This window comes from Gymnoscopelus microlampas (genome assembly GCF_963454915.1).
Source record: "Gymnoscopelus microlampas genome assembly, chromosome: 6".
Lineage (NCBI taxonomy): Eukaryota > Metazoa > Chordata > Actinopteri > Myctophiformes > Myctophidae > Gymnoscopelus > Gymnoscopelus microlampas.
In genome coordinates, this window is record NC_139943.1 from 33456110 (window position 1) to 33476014 (window position 19905).

Genomic DNA, 19905 nt, shown 5'->3' on the forward strand with positions numbered 1-19905 from the left:
AGACAGAGTCTGGGCATTTGGCCTTGTACTACCTGAAGCCCCCCTCCCCATACCCCCCCTAACCCAAACCCCCACCCCAACGGCCATACCCCCAATGTGCATGCGCTCTCTGCAGCTTCCTGTAGATGGTGCGTGCACACAGTAGAGCTGGCCCCCTAGTGGCCATAATGTGGGTCCGAAATACAATTGTGGGGACTGTGATTGGTGTAGCTGCATCCCCTGAGCTGTGTGGTTCGCTGTGATTGGTGTATTTTTGTGGGGACTGTGGTTGGTGTATACCGTGTCAGCTGAGCTGCCAAATTTGGTGTGATTGGTCTACTTTTGTGGGGGCGTATGTACATACACACATACATACTAAGATTGTACTAAGGGCGTTCACAGCTGAATGGTCTAGAGGCTGTCTGGTAATCGGAAGGTCACCGGTGTGCCGGTGTCCCTGAGCGAGGCATTTAACCCCTAATGTGGGGTCTAGGCACCCTCGGGGTGGCAAATGCACCCTTGCAGGTCTGTAACTCTCATTTGTACACTCTACAAGAGTTGTGGGGGTCCTTGAAATTAAACCATTTGAGAACAATTGTTCTAGTAGTAGGTCAATGTCTTGTTTGTTCTTTCTCCCATAATCCTGCCGTCTGTCTGTCTGTCTGTCTGTCTGTCTGTCTATCTGTCTGTCTGACCGTTTACATTATATACTGTACAATTTGAATTATTTTGTATCTCTCTCTCTCTCTCTCTCTCTCTCTCTCTCTCTCTCTCTCTCTCTCTCTCTCTCTCTCTCTCTCTCTCTCTCTCTCTCTCTCTCTCTCTCTCTCTCTCTCTCTCTCTCTCTCTCTCTCCCTCTCTCTACCTGCATTAATGAGGAGTAGCAGACACATTGTGAACCCATCCCTCTCTCTCTCTCTCTCTCTCTCTCTCTCTCTCATCGTCTCCTTGACTGCCTCCGCTCACCCTTCAAACACCCCCACCCAGTCCCACCCCCCACCCCTCTTACCCCACCCAACCTCTGATTCAACCCACTCTCACACTGTTTAGGGGACATATTGGAAAACCATTAGCTCTCGTTATACTTTATAGCTGCCCTTTCTCCTGCACTGCTTTTAATCACAATCCCAGCTCTGTGTGTGTGTGTGTGTGTGTGTGTGTGTGTGTGTGTGTGTGTGTGTGTGTGTGTGTGTGTGTGTGTGTGCATGCTCAAGCCTGTATGTTCTGTATTTTACACTGTGAGCAGCTAAGCTATAATGGCTCAGTTACAGCGGAATGTATTTGGGGGGACACACGTGCACGCCTGCATGCGCGCGCACACACACACACACACACACACACACACACACACACACACACACACACACACACACACACACACACACACACACACACACACACACACACACACACACACACACACATAGACACACACACACACACACACACACACACACACACACACACACACACACACACACACACACACACACACACACACACACACAGTCACACACACAGTCACACACACACGCCAATTTTTATGACAGAGAGTCTATGGCTCAGGCGCCATCGTTTATGACAGCCCATCCCAGCCATGGCGATGTTCTGCATTTCATGAACCACCACGGTTAAATGGGATCCCAAATGCACTCCAATACAAATAAAAGGAGATTGCAGTGAATAGGATATGGATTCCTTTTTATCGGCACTGTCGGGCGGAAACCTTTTATGTCCAAAACCGTTACTTTTCAGGAAATGTAACTTTCCTCCTCTACCCTGGATTTGAACCCGGTTTCCTGCACAGGTGCTGACATTTTGTACCATTGAGCTAATAGAGCCTGCCTGCTTGCTCAGGGGGATAACGTGAATCTTGACCATCAGGTTAACATTTGTGTCAGATCTTGTGTCTAGGCGAGACATGACCTTTGACACGATCTAAATGTCTCAATAGAAGAGCAGGGAGACCTAATACAACCACCACAATTGTTATATTGTATAACAAAATTGTATTCATAAAAAAAAAGTTACATAGTGCCACTTTAATTAAAAAAAATATGGAGATGCAAGGTTTCTGCCTGACAGTGACGATATGGATTCCTTTTTATGTGAATATCCTGCGGGAGGGATATTGAAACCGTGATGGCTATCCACATATCCATTCTCTTCTCGTAGCTCTAAATAACCAGCCACTCGTCTCATGCAGGGCTGAATATCCCCTTACACAGGAGGACTGTCACCACCGTCGTGACATTTTAGTTCCATAGTTTGATAGACGGTCAACCGCTCAAAGGGATATTGTTTGGGGTCATTTGTTTGGGGTCATCTTAGCATCTCCTCTGGCTTTTTTTACATTCTACAAACTAACTAGTAAACTAAAGTTTTCAAATAATTGTAGTGGAGTAAAAGTACAATATTTGGATCCGAGATGTAGTGGAGTAGAAGTAAGTAAGTATAGGAAATTGAAAATACTCAAGTAAAGTACAATTAACTCAAAATTGTACTTTTGAGTACAGTACTTGAGTAGATGTACTTACACCACTGGGATTAAGCAAGTAGTAATCAAAGTAAACAATGTGAAGTACTATGGCAAATCCGACAAAAAGCTTCCTCCAACTTATGCGGCTCTCCTTTTCCATTTGGCTTAAAAGCAAAGTACTGTATGCCTGGCTTTAAATCCATGTTACATGCTTAGTAAAATGCGTTGTGCAAATATTAGAGTTTGGGATGAACAGTCGGCTGGCGCTAATTCTCTCCACTCATGATGTGCCATCAGGCAGAAGGGGGGGGGGGGGGGGCACAGGGAGATGATGACGTCATAAAGCATTGGTTCTCAAAGTGGGGTCCGGGGACCCTCAGGGGTCCTTGCGGGGGGGTTCCAGGGGGTCCCCAGCTAAAGTAGTTAATGTAGCGTCACAATCATTTTAACCACTTTATCCATTTATACGTTGGCTATTAAAAAATAGCAGATGTGCAGTAGAATCTCGCTGCACGGCACCAAGTGACGTGCTGTGCGCTTGTAGATCTGCTGTTTTAAAAAAAAAAAAAAAATCCACATAAATCTCCTCTTCTGGGGTTCCGGGGCACAAAACCTTTTCAGGTGGGCGGTCTGCGGCCAAATACATATCAATTTGGAGGTCCTTGACATGAAAACGTTTGAGAACCACTGTCATAGAGTGTGGAAAATGATAATGAATAAATGATAAAAATATGACATTTATGTAAGTTTCATCCAGCTGTTTTCATACAGATTAATGTAAATGATTCTGACCATTATGCAAAATTACTGCAGTCAGCTAAAATTATTGCAATCAAGCGATTATTATTTAATCACTGTAACTGGGCCTATTACAAATGCTCAGTATTAATTCAACTCTGATTTGATTGATCTTGACTTTGTGTGTGTGTATTACTGTACTTGTGAGGGCCTAATGTCCCCCACAAGTATAGTCGAATTAGACATTGTGAGTGTAAAGGTTGTCCAAGCGGCCAAGGCTCCAAAAACAAACGTGCACAATTACCAATTTCTGGCGTTTTATTTTTCTCAGCCTCCAGGAAACACTCTAATGCAGCGGATGAACAGTGAAGGCCTTTTAACTCAAAATAAAAAGTAAATATAACTCGCAAGAAATTGAAAGACTTAAAGCACAGCTAAAGACAACAAACCATACAGTGACTGCACAATCAGGCTTATCCTTAACTAAGGGCCCTGGCAGCTCTGTTTCCAGACTGTTAGCGCTTTGCCTGCCCAAGTATTACTGACTGTCTGTTCATTGCAGCCTCTGTTATATAGGGAGTGGATCCTACCACAAGTACAGACTCCAATTAGCTATCAATTAGCTTTTACAGACATTCCCCATACCACAGGAATAATCAAACTTTTAAATAAATGAATGAATCACATATTTAGGCGCCAATATAATCCAAAAGGACTTTAACAAGAAGCTGTTAAACACATATACAAACACCCCTTCTCCTCTACAGTACTTGGCACGTTCCACCCCTTCTTAAACCAAATGGACTGGCCCTGTTCTGTTTTGGCAGTTCCAAGTCACATTCAGAGGGTGCCAGTACTGCAGAGGAAAGACCAGGTGACAAACATTTCACATCGGTTCCAATAAACAGTGTTTAAATAAACATAAAGTTTGAATCCCTGAAGTCTGTGTTATTTCTACATTGAATGAATACAGGTAAAAATCATGTCATGCTACAAACTGTCACTTCCCCTTGACGGTGAGGACAGTTTTCCAGGTCCTCGCTAAGTAAATGGTTGCTTTATGGTTAAAATGATTTGTAGATAGGCTTTACCATTAGGAAAATATTCAGGTTGGGGTTAGGAGTTGGCATTTAGAGGTTAGATGGAGGATGTGGGGGTTAGAAATATGTGTGATTCATACTTGGTTGCACGGCAGTGTTTTACACCAAAAATAGCAGATATATACTGTAAGCGTGTAAACGCGTTGTGGGCTTGTACATTGGCTAGTTTTGGCTCCAGGGTTATGGTAAAAGGGTTTAAAAAAATGTGTCTGTGTGTAACAGAGTGTGATTTCTTGCATCAGAGGAACCTGACTATGGACTATGACCACACAGTATGTTGTGTAACACACACACACACACACGCACACGCACACGCACACGCACACACGCACACACATTCTTAATGAGCGGGTTTAAATTCTGGTCGTTCTCTCCCAGGCCGAGACAACTGTCATCGCACCACAAAACTCCCATAATCCATCTGTGGCACGATAGCCTCCTAACGGCTCCACTCCTCTGCAGATAAACTGCCCCTTATGTCCCATCCTGTCTCTGTCTGTCTGTCTGTCTGTCTGTCTGTCTCTCTGTCTCTCTCTCGCTCTCGCTCTCGCTCTCGCTCTCTCTCGCTCTCGCTCTCGCTCTCGCTCTCGCTCTCGCTCTCTCTCGCTCTCTCTCTCGCTCTCTCTCTCTCTCTGTCTCTGTCTCTCTCTGTCTCTCTCTGTCTCTCTCTCTCTCTCTCTCTCTCTCTCTCTCTCTTTACTCCACTGTCTGTGTTTGTTTTGTTCCTCCCTTGTCCTGGACTGGGACTATTGCAGAGAGTTTACCCACTCACTCAAACTTCAACTTCTTTGTTGTCACATTGTAGGTTTACAAGTGTAAAAATGTTCTTACAATCCCCACTGGACGATACAACCCGTTCTCTTTCTCTTCAACACTTTCGGTGATTTGACAACAATGTTAACCAGTGCAGTGGTTAACAATGTGTTTAGCTGCAGACCCCCATCTGAAAATATTTTGTGCCAGGGACCCCCATACAATATTTGTTTTTGTTAAAGATTTTACAATTTTCTTTTGTTGTTGAAAATTGCAGATCTACAAGCTCACATTGTGACGCGTTTTGAGATTGTAGATCGGCAAATGTCAAATAGCGGCTGTACCGTCTATAGGGTTAAAGTGGCTTTGATGCTATATTAACACATTTACCAGGGGACTCCTTGGAACCCCCTCAAGGACCCCTGGGGGTCCCCGGGACCCCACTTTGAGAACCAGTGAACCAGTGATGATGACGTTGATGACAATGATGTTGACGATGATGATGATGATGATGAACAATGATCGCGGTATTAGCTGGGGATAGTGATGCTAACGCTAGAGGCTAACGGCACGTTGTGTCATCCTGTGTTCAGATGGAGAGAGGCAGACGGAGGGGACAGATGCCAGCCGTAAGAGGGACACTCGCTCTTCAGCTGGACACCACAAGAACGAGGACACTAGTGACAGCAGGGAGGACGATATGGCGGTGAGTTCTGGCTTCTCTCTCTCTCACTGTGGACAGATTGTATGTCACACACACACACACACACACACACACACACACACACACACACACACACACACATATTACTGTACTCGTGAGGAAGGCCATTTTAGGACGGCAATTTCCACACACACACACACACACACACACACACACACACACACACACACACACACACACACACACACACACACACACACACACACACACACACACACACACTCACACACACCTGTGGGAGAGATGGATTCCGCTCGTCCGGCTCCGGGCGGGCGAGCATTCAATCATTCCTCTCTGTCTGTCACGCCTGTCAGAAAAGAATACTAGGCACATTATTATACAAGAAAAACAATAGGAAAAGAAAACAAACCAAAAAAGTAGCAATAACCCCACAGAGGGTTACTGTGCTTACTCTGCATCTCCTCTCACTTCTTGGACTCCTACGTGGGTTGGAGTGAAGTCAGTGTAGTGTGGTTGACCGGAGTCCCTCAGGGCTCTGCACTAGTGTCTTTTGTATTCTTTTCGCAGAAAAGCAGCAGATCCACAAGCTCACAACGCGTCGCGCTGCGACGCGTTGTGAGCTTGTCGATCTGCTGCTTTTCTGCGAAAGCCTTTCCCCACGATACGGATGCTGAGGTTGATTATTAGCAAACTCACAGTTCTAGAGCTGGCTGATACGGCTTCAGATCAATATCACGATTATTACAAAACTTTTGTTGACTGTTTAAAAACAAAAAGCAGATCTGTAGATCTGACTGTAAAATGTGCCACCATTGTACAAAGGTTTAGGGTTTTAATCAGACAACATCTATTAGAATTATTTCATGTAGATTTGTTGATGTTATAAGAACACAAATTATAAGAACTTGATATTATAAGAACACAAATTATAAGAACTTGATATAATAAGAACAAAAAAAGTACTTGCTTCTCAATTATTCTGTCATAAGCCAGTTATTGATTCTAAATATCGGTTTTGCTATGGGTGAATTGCCCAGCCGTACCTCCTACGCCTGTCTAATGAAGACCACAGTGAAGTGTACTGCTCATAGGTGTGTGCGTGTGCGTGCGTGCGTGTGTGTGCGTGCCTGCATGCGTGGAGAAACCCACCGCGCTCCAGCAATCACAGTCCACATCTTAATTATTAGCAAACACTCTGGTCCCTGTGTACCCTCTGATTAGCACTCACTCCTACTGCCTGTGCCAAATGGAGGTTGGGTGTGGGAAAGAGATTAACGTGACTTCTCTGAGTTCAGAGTAAAGAGATTAGTGCAATGAACCTCTTTCATTTCAAGAGCCCCCCCAGTTTTTGGCTACGGACCCCCATTTGATAAAAACAAAAAAAAAAGTGCAATGTTGTTGAAATTATTTATTGGGAATAACCACTGCAGATGAACCATCTAGTTTTCAAGGGGTCCACATATTACAGAATACATAATACATACATTTAGACAAAAAAAAACCAGACAATTCAAACAACATCAACAGCAGTTTTAAACAATGGAAAATATGTTATTGACCGAATATGAACAGGTAGATTGTTCCAGTCAGAAGGAGCTTTAAACCTAAAGGGTGTTTTTTGGCAACTGATTTAGATACTCTCGGAACATCAAAGAAAACCTGTGTACAATGTCTCAGTTGATGTTTAGAAGTGAAAGGAACCATATACTGTTTGAGTTAAGATCTTCATACGTCATATGTGGACAGCCAAGAACCAAAGTTCAACAGAAGTTATAGATTGTATTAAGAGTAAAGTTTTTATTGTAAAATCCTCAGTTTGAGTGTACGAATGGAACCAAATGGACCCATAAGGTTACATTTTGGTTCCCAACTTTCAGTAATCATTTAGCTGGGGACCCCCCTGGAGCCCAATCAAGGACCCCTTACAGGCACCACATTGAGTGCCTATAAGGGTTCTGAAAGTTTGTATAATTTTGAATAATTTTGCATTCGTTTGAATAATTTTGCATTTGTTTATTTACACCGATCTTCTCTTCTGGGTGTCCCTGGCTCAAAACATTTTCAGATTGAGGTCTGCAGTCAAATACATTTCAATGTGGGGGTCCTTGACGTGAACAAGTTTGACAAGCACTGAGATACGGGTTAAGAGGCATTGCGGTGCCACAGAGGTTTCTTAGGCAACGTGAAAAGAAAAATCCACTTTTTGTGGTTTGTCTCATTGTAAAACACCTACAGTTTTAGCCTGGTGACCCTGCAGTATAAATAAAGGAAGATGTTTTCTTCTATCCAGTCACGCTCCTCAAATATAGAAAATCTGTTCAAAGTTTTCAGAAAAGTTTCTTTAAAAAGAGAAAAGTAAGTGTAGGGGCGTGTAGAGTTAAAGCTTCAATCCGTAAAATGTATTATGTCCTACGTGGGATTTTAATCCTGCATCTCCCATATGTGTGGGGATATTACCATTTGAGCTTCGTGCAATACCGCTCGTCAACCCGTAGTGGTCATATACCCCAGTGGGGAGACCACCTGCAACTCCCACAGTTGTGGTAGTAAACATAATCTAAAATGTTTTGAGTTTTGAGAAATATGCATCATTTTTGCATAAAGAAAAAAAAAAAAAAGCTGAAATAGCTGATCTACAAGCTTACAATGCGTCACGCGACGTGACGCATTGTAAGCTTGTAGATCAGCTATTTCCACTATTTCTTGAAAAATATAAAATGATTAAATATGTCAGTAATTATTAATACGTTGTCATATCTGACTTGTGCAATTTTTTATTACGAGGCCTAAAGGCAAACAGTCCATGTTCCAATGTTCAATACCAACAATTATTTGTGTGACAATCAGTGGCGTAGCCAGAACGCTAGCCGAGGATGGGCCTAGGGATGCGTGCCCAGACCGTGTGGTTTTTAGCGTTTTTTGATACTTTTTTTGCGGGTTTGTGACGGATTTCGGATGGCTGAACATGATATAAAATTTTTATTTTTTTGGGGTGGGCAGAAAAACCAAATGGGTGGGCCCAGGCCTACCTATGCCCACCCGTGGCTACGCCCCTGGTGACAATTAATCGTCAACTTAAATGTGTAATCGGCCCCAGGGGTCCTTGTGGGAGGGGGTTCCAGGGGGTCTCCAGCTAAATTAGCTATTATAGCATCAAAATCTGTTTAACCATCCTACGTAGGCTATACGTGAGTCTGCGAGCTTCGAAATCTGCTATTTTCAGCATGCATGTTGTTAATTAATTAATCGTTAATTAATTGTAAACGAGGCAAAAGTTTCAAATAATCGTGATATTGATTTGAAGTCATATATACTGTATATCTCCCAGCCATAGCTTTTTTTACATTGGTGTATTTCCCTAGATGCTTGAGCTTTATTTTCCCATTAAACGCGGCTGTCATGAGCAAGGTTTATAACCGTAAAGAAGTCAAGCAAGCACTTTCATTTGGAGCCAGGCCATAAACATCTAAGTTCAACTCTGCTACATCATCTAGAAGTTTTCCCAACTGATATTCTGAAGTGGCATTGACGGACGTATAAACAACAAATTATTGGTATAGGTGCAGGGGGATATGCTTTTTTTTTTCTTTTTTTCATCAACTGTCAGCTATTGATGTGAGCCAGTAAACTTTGTTATAGCGTGTCCCAGACTTTGTAATCATGAAATACATGAATCTGCAGTATATCAATAGACAGCATGAATGAGTATACTGACTGAACCACTGACAGTACACTGTAAAATACACAATACACACTGACAGTACACTGTATAGTACACAATACACATTGACAGTACACTGTATAGTACACAATACACACTGACAGTACACTGTATAGCAGTGGTTCTCAAACTTTTTCATGTCAAGGACCCCAAAATTGACACTTATTAGCCCACGGACCCCCGTTTGAAAAGATATGCTAGGGACCCCCATAAGAGAAGATTTTTATGGCTCTAGCAGTGATTTCAACCATTTTAATTTCAAGGACCCCCAGTTTGACATGCATTAGGCTACGGACCCCCATTTAACGGCATTTCTATCTTTGGGACCCAAATTTATATTGTAAAATCAATGTCGATTTAACTCAGAGTGTACAAATGGAACCAAAAGGACCCATTAGGGTCCATTTGGTTCCATTTGTACACTCTCTGAGTTACAGACACATAAGAGTCCATTTGGTTACTAACTATCCATCATTTAGCTGGGTACCCCCTGGAACTCCCTCAAGGACCCCTGGGGGTCCCCGGACCCCACTTTGAGAACAAATGCTGTATAGTATACTGTACAGTACACTGTATAGTACACAATACACAGTACACTGTATAGTACACAATACACAGTACACTGTATAGTACACAATACACAGTACACTGTATAGTACACAATACACAGTACACTGTATAGTACACAATACACAGTACACTGTATAGTACACAATAAACGGTACACCATCACGCATGAGTACACTGAATCACAGACTGTACAGTGCAGAATACACCACCATAAGTGATTGATTGATTGATTGATTGATTGATTGAATACTTTATTAGGTCCCAACCTACAGAATTTCTGGATAGAGATATTCAGACTATTTTCCAATATACTAGAGGTAGAGATAGATCCAGACCCAGTGTTAGTCATCCTGGGGTTATCAGAAGGGATGAAGAAATTACAACTATCTACAGCGCCTTCTCTCATACGGCCTTATTGCTGCAAAAAAATTGATACTATTATTTTGGAAGAAGAAAGAGGCCCCCACAATCAAACTCTGGCTCAACGAGATGACAGAATCCTTACATTTAGAAAGAATCAGATTTATACTCAAAGACAAACTGAAAGATTTTGAAAAGATTTGGAAGCCTTTAGTCTCCTTTCTTAAAGGTTGATAGGCTAATCCTTGTGGATGACCCGTGTCGCACGTAATCTGGGGCAGCACTTCTGGGGAGGGGGAAGGGAGGCGGGAGGGTCCCTTTGTTTTTTGCTTAAGTTTGAGTGTATTCTTTTCATGTTACTCGTCTATTTTGTGTATATGTCTGTTGGTTTTTGTTTAAAAAAAAAAGAAAAGGAAGCAATCCATATGTATGAACATAAATGTATAATATTACCCTGTGCTTCACAATAAAAAAAGATTTGAAACGAATACTTTATTAGTGAAAAACGTAAACGTGGTACAGTAAGACATTAAGGCTAAAAGGATAACACAAAAAAACTCCTGGAGACTTGTTTCCATTGTGGTCCTATGTATTCAATTCATCAACATAGCATAACAAATTGACACAATAATACGTGTCATCAACAAATACAAACACAGTACACAGTGTGAGTGCGTGCGTGCGTGCGTGCGTGCGTGCGTACGTGCGTGCGTGCGTGCGTGCGTGCGTGCGTGCGCTTCTTGAGAAACACCCGACTGATCGACTGGAAACTCGTCGTGCATATATCGCTCAGTGTGTGAGCTTGTGGTCATTCTGCAATGGGGTGGTGGGGGGGTTGGCTATGTAGGGGTCCTTGGCATGGAAAAATGTTTGGTAACCCCTCTGCTCTCTCTGACAGCAGTTTATATTCCACAGAGCGCCATGCATGGCAGCTTATAATAGTGTTTCCCTCAGCAATGCCGTTTGACGTCTGAGCATCCACAGAGTACAGAACCAAAGCGAGTGGAACCACTGAACCCCCCCCCCCCCCCAAAAAAAAAGTTAAGACTCCAAATGGATGTGGTATTATATCGCTGAGTGGTCGCTGACGTGCGCTATAAGAGCTCTGGCCTGGCAGAGAGAGAGAGAGAGAGAGCATTTAATAGAACAGAGTAGCAGGTAGCAGAGGGGGAGAGAGAGAGAGAGAGAGAGCATTTAATAGAACAGAGTAGCAGGTAGCAGAGAGAGTGAGAGAGAGACACAGAGAGATACATCTCATGTCCCACAGAAAGCACAGTCGTAGTCAGAATCATGTGAAGTCCCGGCATTAGGACCATGTGCTTGACGAGATAAGAGCTGTACGTATAGAGAGGCAGCAGCAGCAGCCTGTCCTGAACAGCCCTTCACTAAACTGTGAACCTGACTGATAGCCTCACGTCTGCTCCTCCTGTGGAACAGTCAAGTGCTGGAGAGTACACTCTCAAGTGTTACTCGAGTGTTGTGATTAAATACAATTTTGAGGTACTTTTACTTTACTTGAGTGTTTACATTTTTAAGTACTTTATACTTTGACTCAATTACATCTCAGAGGCACACCTTTCTCTCAGTTGTGAGTTTCTAGAACAACTATTTTCACAATATTTATCTTTGGAACCGATTCAAACTAAATGTTATGCCTCAGGGCCTGTCGGGGTGTGGGGGTCCCCAGTTCAAATATGATTATTTTGGGGGGGTCGCGACCTGAATAGTTTGAGAACCACTGTTCTATATAACAACAGTGTGGTATTGCTATTTTTAAGTTTTAAAACATCTGAATACTTCTCCCACCACCACTGCCTCCCTCCGGATGACGCTGCCTCAGCTTAAACTCTCCTCCACTCCCACGGCCGACCGTTTCGTTTTAGTCGCTCGAGTAATTAAAAAAATGTCCGGAGTTTATGGCCACAGTCCTTCACGCGTTTTAATAGGTTCGCTTTTGTCATTTGTTGCCGGTTCGCCACCGACCGGTGATGGACGACATTAACCCATTTAGACCGGGAAAGAATCTTGTCATTTTTTTATTTCTTTGGCTTATTCAAAAGTAGCAGATATACAAGCTCGTAGCTTGGAGCTTGTCTATCTGCTATTGTTTTCAAATCTTGATTCTTTTTTCCAAATCTTTGAATATATATATATTTTTACAAAAGCAAACATTTGTAACTCAAATTTTTGCTTCTGGGGATTCTACAAATGTCTTCTAAATCCTAACAGGTTTTTGAAAAAACTTAAGTTGCTATAATATCAGTGGTTCTCAAACTTTTTTCATGTCAAGGACCACCCAAAATGATATGTATTTGGCCGCGGACCCCCAACTAAAAATATTTGAATCGCTTTAAATACTGCATATACATATATTCAAAGATTTGCAAAAAATGTCAAAAATAGCAGAGCTACAAGCTCATAGCACGGCACTCGGTGTCTGTAGATCTGCTAATTTTTTTATAGCCAAAGACATCTGAAAATGACATGAGATGTGTTCCCGGTCTTAATGGGTTAAGTTGAAATGATGATCACTTATGTGGACTGTTTGCACACTTGGACGGTAAACAAGTCCTAAATCACGGCGATTATAATGCAGATGATGGAATTGGCTCATTGCTTGGGGTGTAGTTATTTGGATTTATGGCCGACACCGTAGAAGACTGTGTTCCATTTACGGGGGTTATCTGTAAGGCAGGCTTATTTGTAGCACAAATGTGTGTGTGTGTGTGTGTGTGTGTGTGTGTGTGTGTGTGTGTGTGTGTGTGTGTGTGTGTGTGTGTGTGTGTGTGTGTGTGTGTGTGTGTGTGCGTGTGCGTGCGTGCGTGCGTGCGTGCGTGCGTGCGTGTGAGGCTGTGAGCACCAGCGTGGTTTAGCCTTAAGACTTTCCTGCTCAGCTGTACAACTGCTCTTCATCTATTATTCACACAGCCATTTGCCTTGCTTCTTTTTCCCACCTAGTCTGACCGGCGTTTGGTGTGAATGTGTGTCTGTTATTGTATATCGTTGTCGTCAGGCAGAAACCTCTTATCTCCATGTTACATTACATTACATTACAGTCATTTAGCAGACGCTTTTATCCAAAGCGACTTACAATAAGTGCATTCAACATAGGTAGGGAACGAAACTACTAATCACCAGAAGTCTTAAGTGCATTTTCTGCTAAAACAAGCAACCAAGAGTATACCTAGCGCTAAGGTAAAAGTGGTTACCAAAAAATAGGAAAATCAAATGAGCAAGAGCTAAAACAAATAAGTGTATCGACTAAACAAGATCCAATAAAACAATACAATAATAAAACAAGAGTTCATACAACTAGTTAAGATGGGCAGTGACTCTGCTGTCCTGACATCAGTGGGGAGTTCATTCCACCACTGTGTGGCCAGAACAGAAAAAAGCTGTGACCGTGTAGATCGGCCAGAAGGACCCTTGAGCGACGAGGCAACCAGTCGCCCCAAGGTGGCAGACCGCAGTGGTCGGGCAGGGGTGTAAGCATCGACCATTCTGTTCCTTTCACTGCCCTATAGGCTAGCACCAGGGTTTTAAACTGGATGCAAGCCGCTACGGGGAGCCAGTGTAGAGAACGGAGAAGGATAGTTGTGTGGGAGAACTTGGGGCGGTTGAACACCAGACGAGCCGCAGCTTTCTGAACAAGCTCCAGAGGTCTCATGTTCTTGTGTGTGTGTGTGTGTGTGTGTGTGTGTGTGTGTGTGTGTGTGTGTGTGTGTGTGTGTGTGTGTGTGTGTGTGTGTGTGTGTGTGTGTGTGTGTGTGTGTGTGTGTGTGTGTGTGTGTGTGTGTGTGTGTGTGTGTGCGCGCGTGCGCGCCGCGGATATACAGTATGTCTTTTGTTCAGTCACACTCAGTAATTCCAAAGCAACATAATTGGCAGCTTCTGTCAATATGAGTGCATGGCAATGAGGTTCAGAGGAAATGTCACTGCCAAAGGTCATACTCTGCATGGCATGTTTTATATCTGGAGCACTATTGGGTTAGGTCATCAGCACATGTATGTGGAGAGAGAGAGAGAGAGAGAGAGAGCATGTAATTAAAGCAAGGGGTTTTTCACGTCAAGGACTCCTTAGCTGATAGAGAGATGAAGCAGGGACCCCCACTACATATTGTATAAGATTGTGTTGCAGATAAAAAACCTTTTCATAGATTTCATAGATAGCTTCATAGACTTGTTTGACAACACTGTCATCGGTGTATTTTCTATTTGCAGACATTTAAAACTCTCAGTACTTGTTGACCTTAGGCTCTCTACTTGGTCAGCTCTTTTTCTCTCTACACCAAACCTCTGTGCCGAAAATAGCCGATATACAAGCTCACAACACGTCGCGTTGTGAGCTTATAGATCTGCTATTTATGGCTAATGTTCCATTCAGAATGTAGGGATGCTACGGTTCAAATGGTTAACGTAAATAAAAGAAAAAGGTCCTATCACACAAAGATTTGAGACCCCCCACGTAGTAACTCTGAGGACCCCCTAGGGGCCCCGGACCCCCTGTATAAGACCTCTGCATTATTGCCAAAAATAAACAAACAAATACATAAATAAAATCACAATTTAAAAACATTTCGGCTTCACTTTGAGCGGCGTGGGTAGTGGAGGAGAGAGTAGCTCCTCACAGGAGCTTGGTCCATGCTAATGGTTGCATCTATCGATTCTGTTCTTAGCCATTGTTCTCCCGATTACTTTTTAAATTAATTGAATAATCAATCGAGAAGCATGTTTTTCGATTAACTCTTGCACCCGTATTCATCTTCCCCCGTGCACCTGTCTGTCGCTGTGTGCCTTCATATCAGCTGAGTTCCAGCTTCCGTTGTTTGTTAAGGCTCTGTGAGGTCCCAACATCCCTTATCATGAAGAGGACAGAAATATCTCTTTAAACCACCTGCTTTTTTGGCAATTAAAATGTCACTACTGTAGCACAGCGTGCGCGCGCGTGTGTGTGTGTGTGTGTGTGTGTGTGTGTGTTGTGTGTGCGCTCTTGTCATTGTGTTTGTTGTGTGCACATACCTGAATGTGTTTTGTGTATGAATGTACACCTAAGGTTGTGCGTGTGCGTGTGTGTGTGTTTGTCACAAGTGTGTGTGTGTGTGTGTGTGTGTGTGTGTGTGTGTGTGTGTGTGTGTGTGTGTGTGTGTGTGTGTGTGTGTGTGTGTGTGTGTGTGTGTGTGTGTGTGTGTGTGTGTGTGTGTGTGTGTGAATGGGGGTTATGAATATTGATGTGCTGTGGACACGGTGCTGTCAGTAGACAGATGGCTCCCACTGGACCCCTCCCTTCACCTCATATACCTGATGAGGAGGTTCCATAGAGTTATAATATATCTCTAAAGGGCGGACCGCCCCGCCCCCCAGCTATTCATTTCAATGAAAGTTGCTCAGTGGCGTTTGAAGAACTAGTGTATGTAGTTATGTAGCAAAAACAAGTTAAGTGAATGTTTCATATAGATTCTTGTAAACCATGTTTTTTTTTATCTATAGACCCAGTAGGACACAAAAAACCCGGTTTACATTTTTTTCGGCCCATAGGTGGCGCTACAGCAACCAATTCAAAACGCTAATTCATGATTACTTACAAACTACTCATCAAATATTTATCAAATTTGATGGGTTGTTGCATCATGAGCTGAGGCACAACCTCTGAAAATTTGACCACAATCCACCTATAGGTGGCGCTACAGCAACAGATTCAAAATGCAAATACACAATGGTGCAAGAGCTACCTGACGATTTTTAACAAAAACCTTATTTAAACAGAAACAGAAAGTGTTTATTTTCAATTCAAAGGGTTTATTCTTGAACCTTTGATAAAATGGAACATGGATCCTTGTTAATAAGAAAACAAAAATAATAATACTCCCCCCTCCAGAGAAAAAATATATAAAAGGAATGCTCAACAGTACACATTCTCAACTTAACAAATCAACAAAGAATCAATCACTGTAGGCATCATCGTCATCACTCTCAGCATCATCATCTTGAAGATTATTACATGAATCTTCTGCAGCTTCACATTTGCAGAGCTCTGTGCATGGAAGATTATTGACTTTGCAAGAACAGCGGCCGCTGCACTTGCTGGCAACACATGCACACTTGACTAGTTCTACGACTGCCTCTGGTGCAGGTGGAACCTTTGAGACTACAGGGACACAACTTCCATCCTCTTGCTGCCTCCATCCCAAAGATAGTGGATCTAAAACCTTTGGCTGAGCCACAATGTCTTGTGCCCATACACTTGCTTGCCAATGTGCTCGCAGGATATGTTCTATGATGGACCCTTGCGTTGGACATATCTTTTCCACACCCTGATTGGCCTTGAGCTGTTTAAACATGTGCCACCGAAGTACTTCAGCTGATTCATACCCAGGTTTGAAGAGCTGACACATAAACTTTTCACACCCAGCTAACACCTCTGAGGATGGATAAGGGCCAACACCAAGCTCAGCAAGTGCATGGAGTACATCATCACCAGCCTTCATGAATGATTTGAAGCAGGTAGATTTTCCTTTTCCTCTGATGTGACCAGTGGTATCACAACCAGTAAGCGTGTGAAATCCTGGCAAAGCTGCTGCTCATTCAGGACCAATGGCCATGTAGATGGGTCTCAGTTTTATCATCCGTCTTTGATCTCCAGTGCCCATGATGATTGCGCTCTCTGGTTGAAGGTCTGGTACCCTTCGAAGGGCAAGTACCAACACATCAGTGTCACATGAGTATATATGTGGTGTTTTACCTAAACGACTCACTGCTACTGCATACAGAACCAGTAATGTGTCTGCCTCTTCTTGTGTACTTGTGACGTTCACCATGTTTGTGTTTGTGGACATGACACCCTTGTGTGTGTGTGTGTGTGTGTGTGTGTGTGTGTGTGTGTGTGTGTGTTGTGATTGGCAGTTTGCAAAGATCAACAGCTTTTTGTGCAAGGTAGAGAACAAGGTTGACCTTGGTTTCCTTGGTTCCCAGAAAAGCCTTGAAGTCTTTGATCGGTGTGGAATCTTCTACTTTGTACCCCTTGTCTTGTGCTCTTCCTGCTGTACGGATTTGTCTTGTTCGGTCCTTCATGGATTTTGTGACTGTATAGTTGTCAAACATTCTGCAAGATCTCGGCAACATTTTATTTCACCTTTCCGGACATTTATCTCCTGCACGACTGCCATGCCATCAATCAAGATACTGGTCAACATGTGTGCTGATGGGCTACTCTGCATTTCTATCGATTCTTCAGGAGATGCAGTCCCTGAAACCACTCCTTCCAATTCATGGATAAGAGCAGACTTGGCTGAAGTCGGAAACAGAGAACCATCAGACTTCATTAGGCTTGCATTGTGATCCGCAAATTCGTATGTTCCCACAACTTTCTGCAGGTCAAGTTCTCTAGAGGACTTGGCAACGAGAAGCAGGCGAACAAACAGTGAGTTGTTTGATTTCAAGCTGACTACCTCAGATGATGCCTTAAGCTTGATAGTTTTGCATCCATCTTTCCAGGTCCGATACTTAAGCTTTGACATTTTGTCCCACATGTTCTTTTCCCCTCTGACCCTCTCATTCACAAAAAATCCAAGTTCTCTGCTCCCTCGTAATGTGCCTCAGCTCATGATGCAACAACCCATCAAATTTGATAAAAAAATCGACGAGCAGTTTGTAAGTAATCATGAATTTGCTTTTTGAATTGGTTGCTGTAGCGCCACCTATTGGCCGATCATGGTGAAAATTTTATGGTGTCTTCTGGGACACATCATACATTTGTGCACCAAATTTGGTGAAGATTGGCCATGCAGATTTGAAGAAATGATGTTGACAGAAATACAGACAGACATAAAATACTGCGTCACATTGCCAAATGTTGCCATGGTGCCAAAATAGTGCCAGGGCGGGGGAAAAAATGTAAACCTCTTTTTTTGTGTCCTACTGGGTCCATAGAACAGAAAAAACATGGTTTACAAGAATCTATATGAAACATTCACTTAACTTCTTTTTGCTACATAACTACATACACTATTTGTTAAAAATCGTCAGGTAGCTCTTGCACCATTGTGTATTTGCATATTGAATCTGTTGCTGTAGCGCCACCTATAGGTGGATTGTGGTCAAATTTTCAGAGGTTGTGCCTCAGCTCATGATGCAACAACTCATCAAATTTGATAAATATTTGATGAGTAGTTTGTAAGTAATCACGAATTAGCGTTTTGAATTGGTTGCTGTAGCGCCACCTATGGGCCAAAAAAAATGTAAACCGGATTTTTTGTGTCCTACTGGGTCTATAGATCAGAAAAAACATGGTTTACAAGAATCTATATGAAACATTCACTAAAATACACAATGACATACACTAAACGCTCTACTTCCGCATTTGGACACCAAATGTGGGTGCCCAAAGGAGGAGGTCTTGAGCACAGAGCAGGCGCACTAGGGTTTCAAGCGGTAGAAGCATGCGCAGTGGCGTTTTAAATGTGGAAGTATTGCAATCCCAGATTTGACCACCGGGCCGCTTCACTGTTCTACCGTGGCTCTGGGGGCTTGAGAGGAACGGAGAGGGGAGGAGGGTGGTTCTCAGTGGGAGGCAGCAGGCCGCAGGACAAACACACAACAGGTGACAAGCAGATAAAACAAAGTAACTAGATGCCACATCTACCTCTCTGCTCTCTGGTTCATCACAGGTGACCCATATAATACCCACCATTCCACTTTATACACTGAAGTTGGTTGGCCCTCTCTCTCCATGAGACGAGACCATCATTGGTACACCTACATTTATAAAGCTCTGTTAAATAAATCACCATCGTTCTCAGGACGTTGAGACGTTCTCAGGAATACGTCCCATTATAGGTCCCCATGGCCAACACCGAGCTAGGTAAAACAGCCTTCGGTTCTATAGCGCTCCCTTTACCTGGAATGAATTGCAATGCACTTTAAAAATGTACTCCACGATCTCACTGGGGCAATTTAGAAACTTGCTCACTGATCTAGTTGTTTTTATTTGTATTATTTTCTTCATACTCTGTTCTTTGCTTGTTTTCACAATATATTACTTGTTTTATCCTGCTCCTGTTACACTGTTGTATTATGCCTTTTGTAATGTCTGCATCATTGAAAATGAGGGCTCTGCCCTCAATGATTTTCCGTAAAAAAGAAGAAGCAAAACACATGAACTTCAAACCTGCATCACAGAGCAGCTGATACATTTCTATTCAGAAACCAATAGAGGTATATACTGTACAGTACTGATGGATGGATGGATGGAAAGGTAGGTAAGTAGATTGATCGATACTGGAGATACATAGATAGATAGATAGATAGATAGATAGATAGATAGATAGATAGATGAGGAAGAGAAATTGAACAGTTACTTTTGTCAGTCATAGCTGCCTGTCCTCACTCGCATGTGCGTGCGTGCGACTGTGCGTGCACACACACACACACACACACACACACACACACACACACACACACACACACACACACACACACACACACACACACACACACACACACACACACACACACACACACACAC

General features: G+C 42.9%; 1 protein-coding gene across 1 annotated transcript in view; it reads left to right on the forward strand.

The window, feature by feature from the left end:
• The window catches only part of b4galnt4a (beta-1,4-N-acetyl-galactosaminyl transferase 4a), a 331744-nt gene that overhangs the window by 106714 nt on the left and 205125 nt on the right, over positions 1-19905 (forward strand). Inside the window, exon 2 of the mRNA XM_084059091.1 lies at positions 5643-5755. Coding sequence (XP_083915217.1) covers positions 5643-5755 — 113 coding nt within the window. The remainder of the gene's footprint in view (positions 1-5642; positions 5756-19905) is intronic.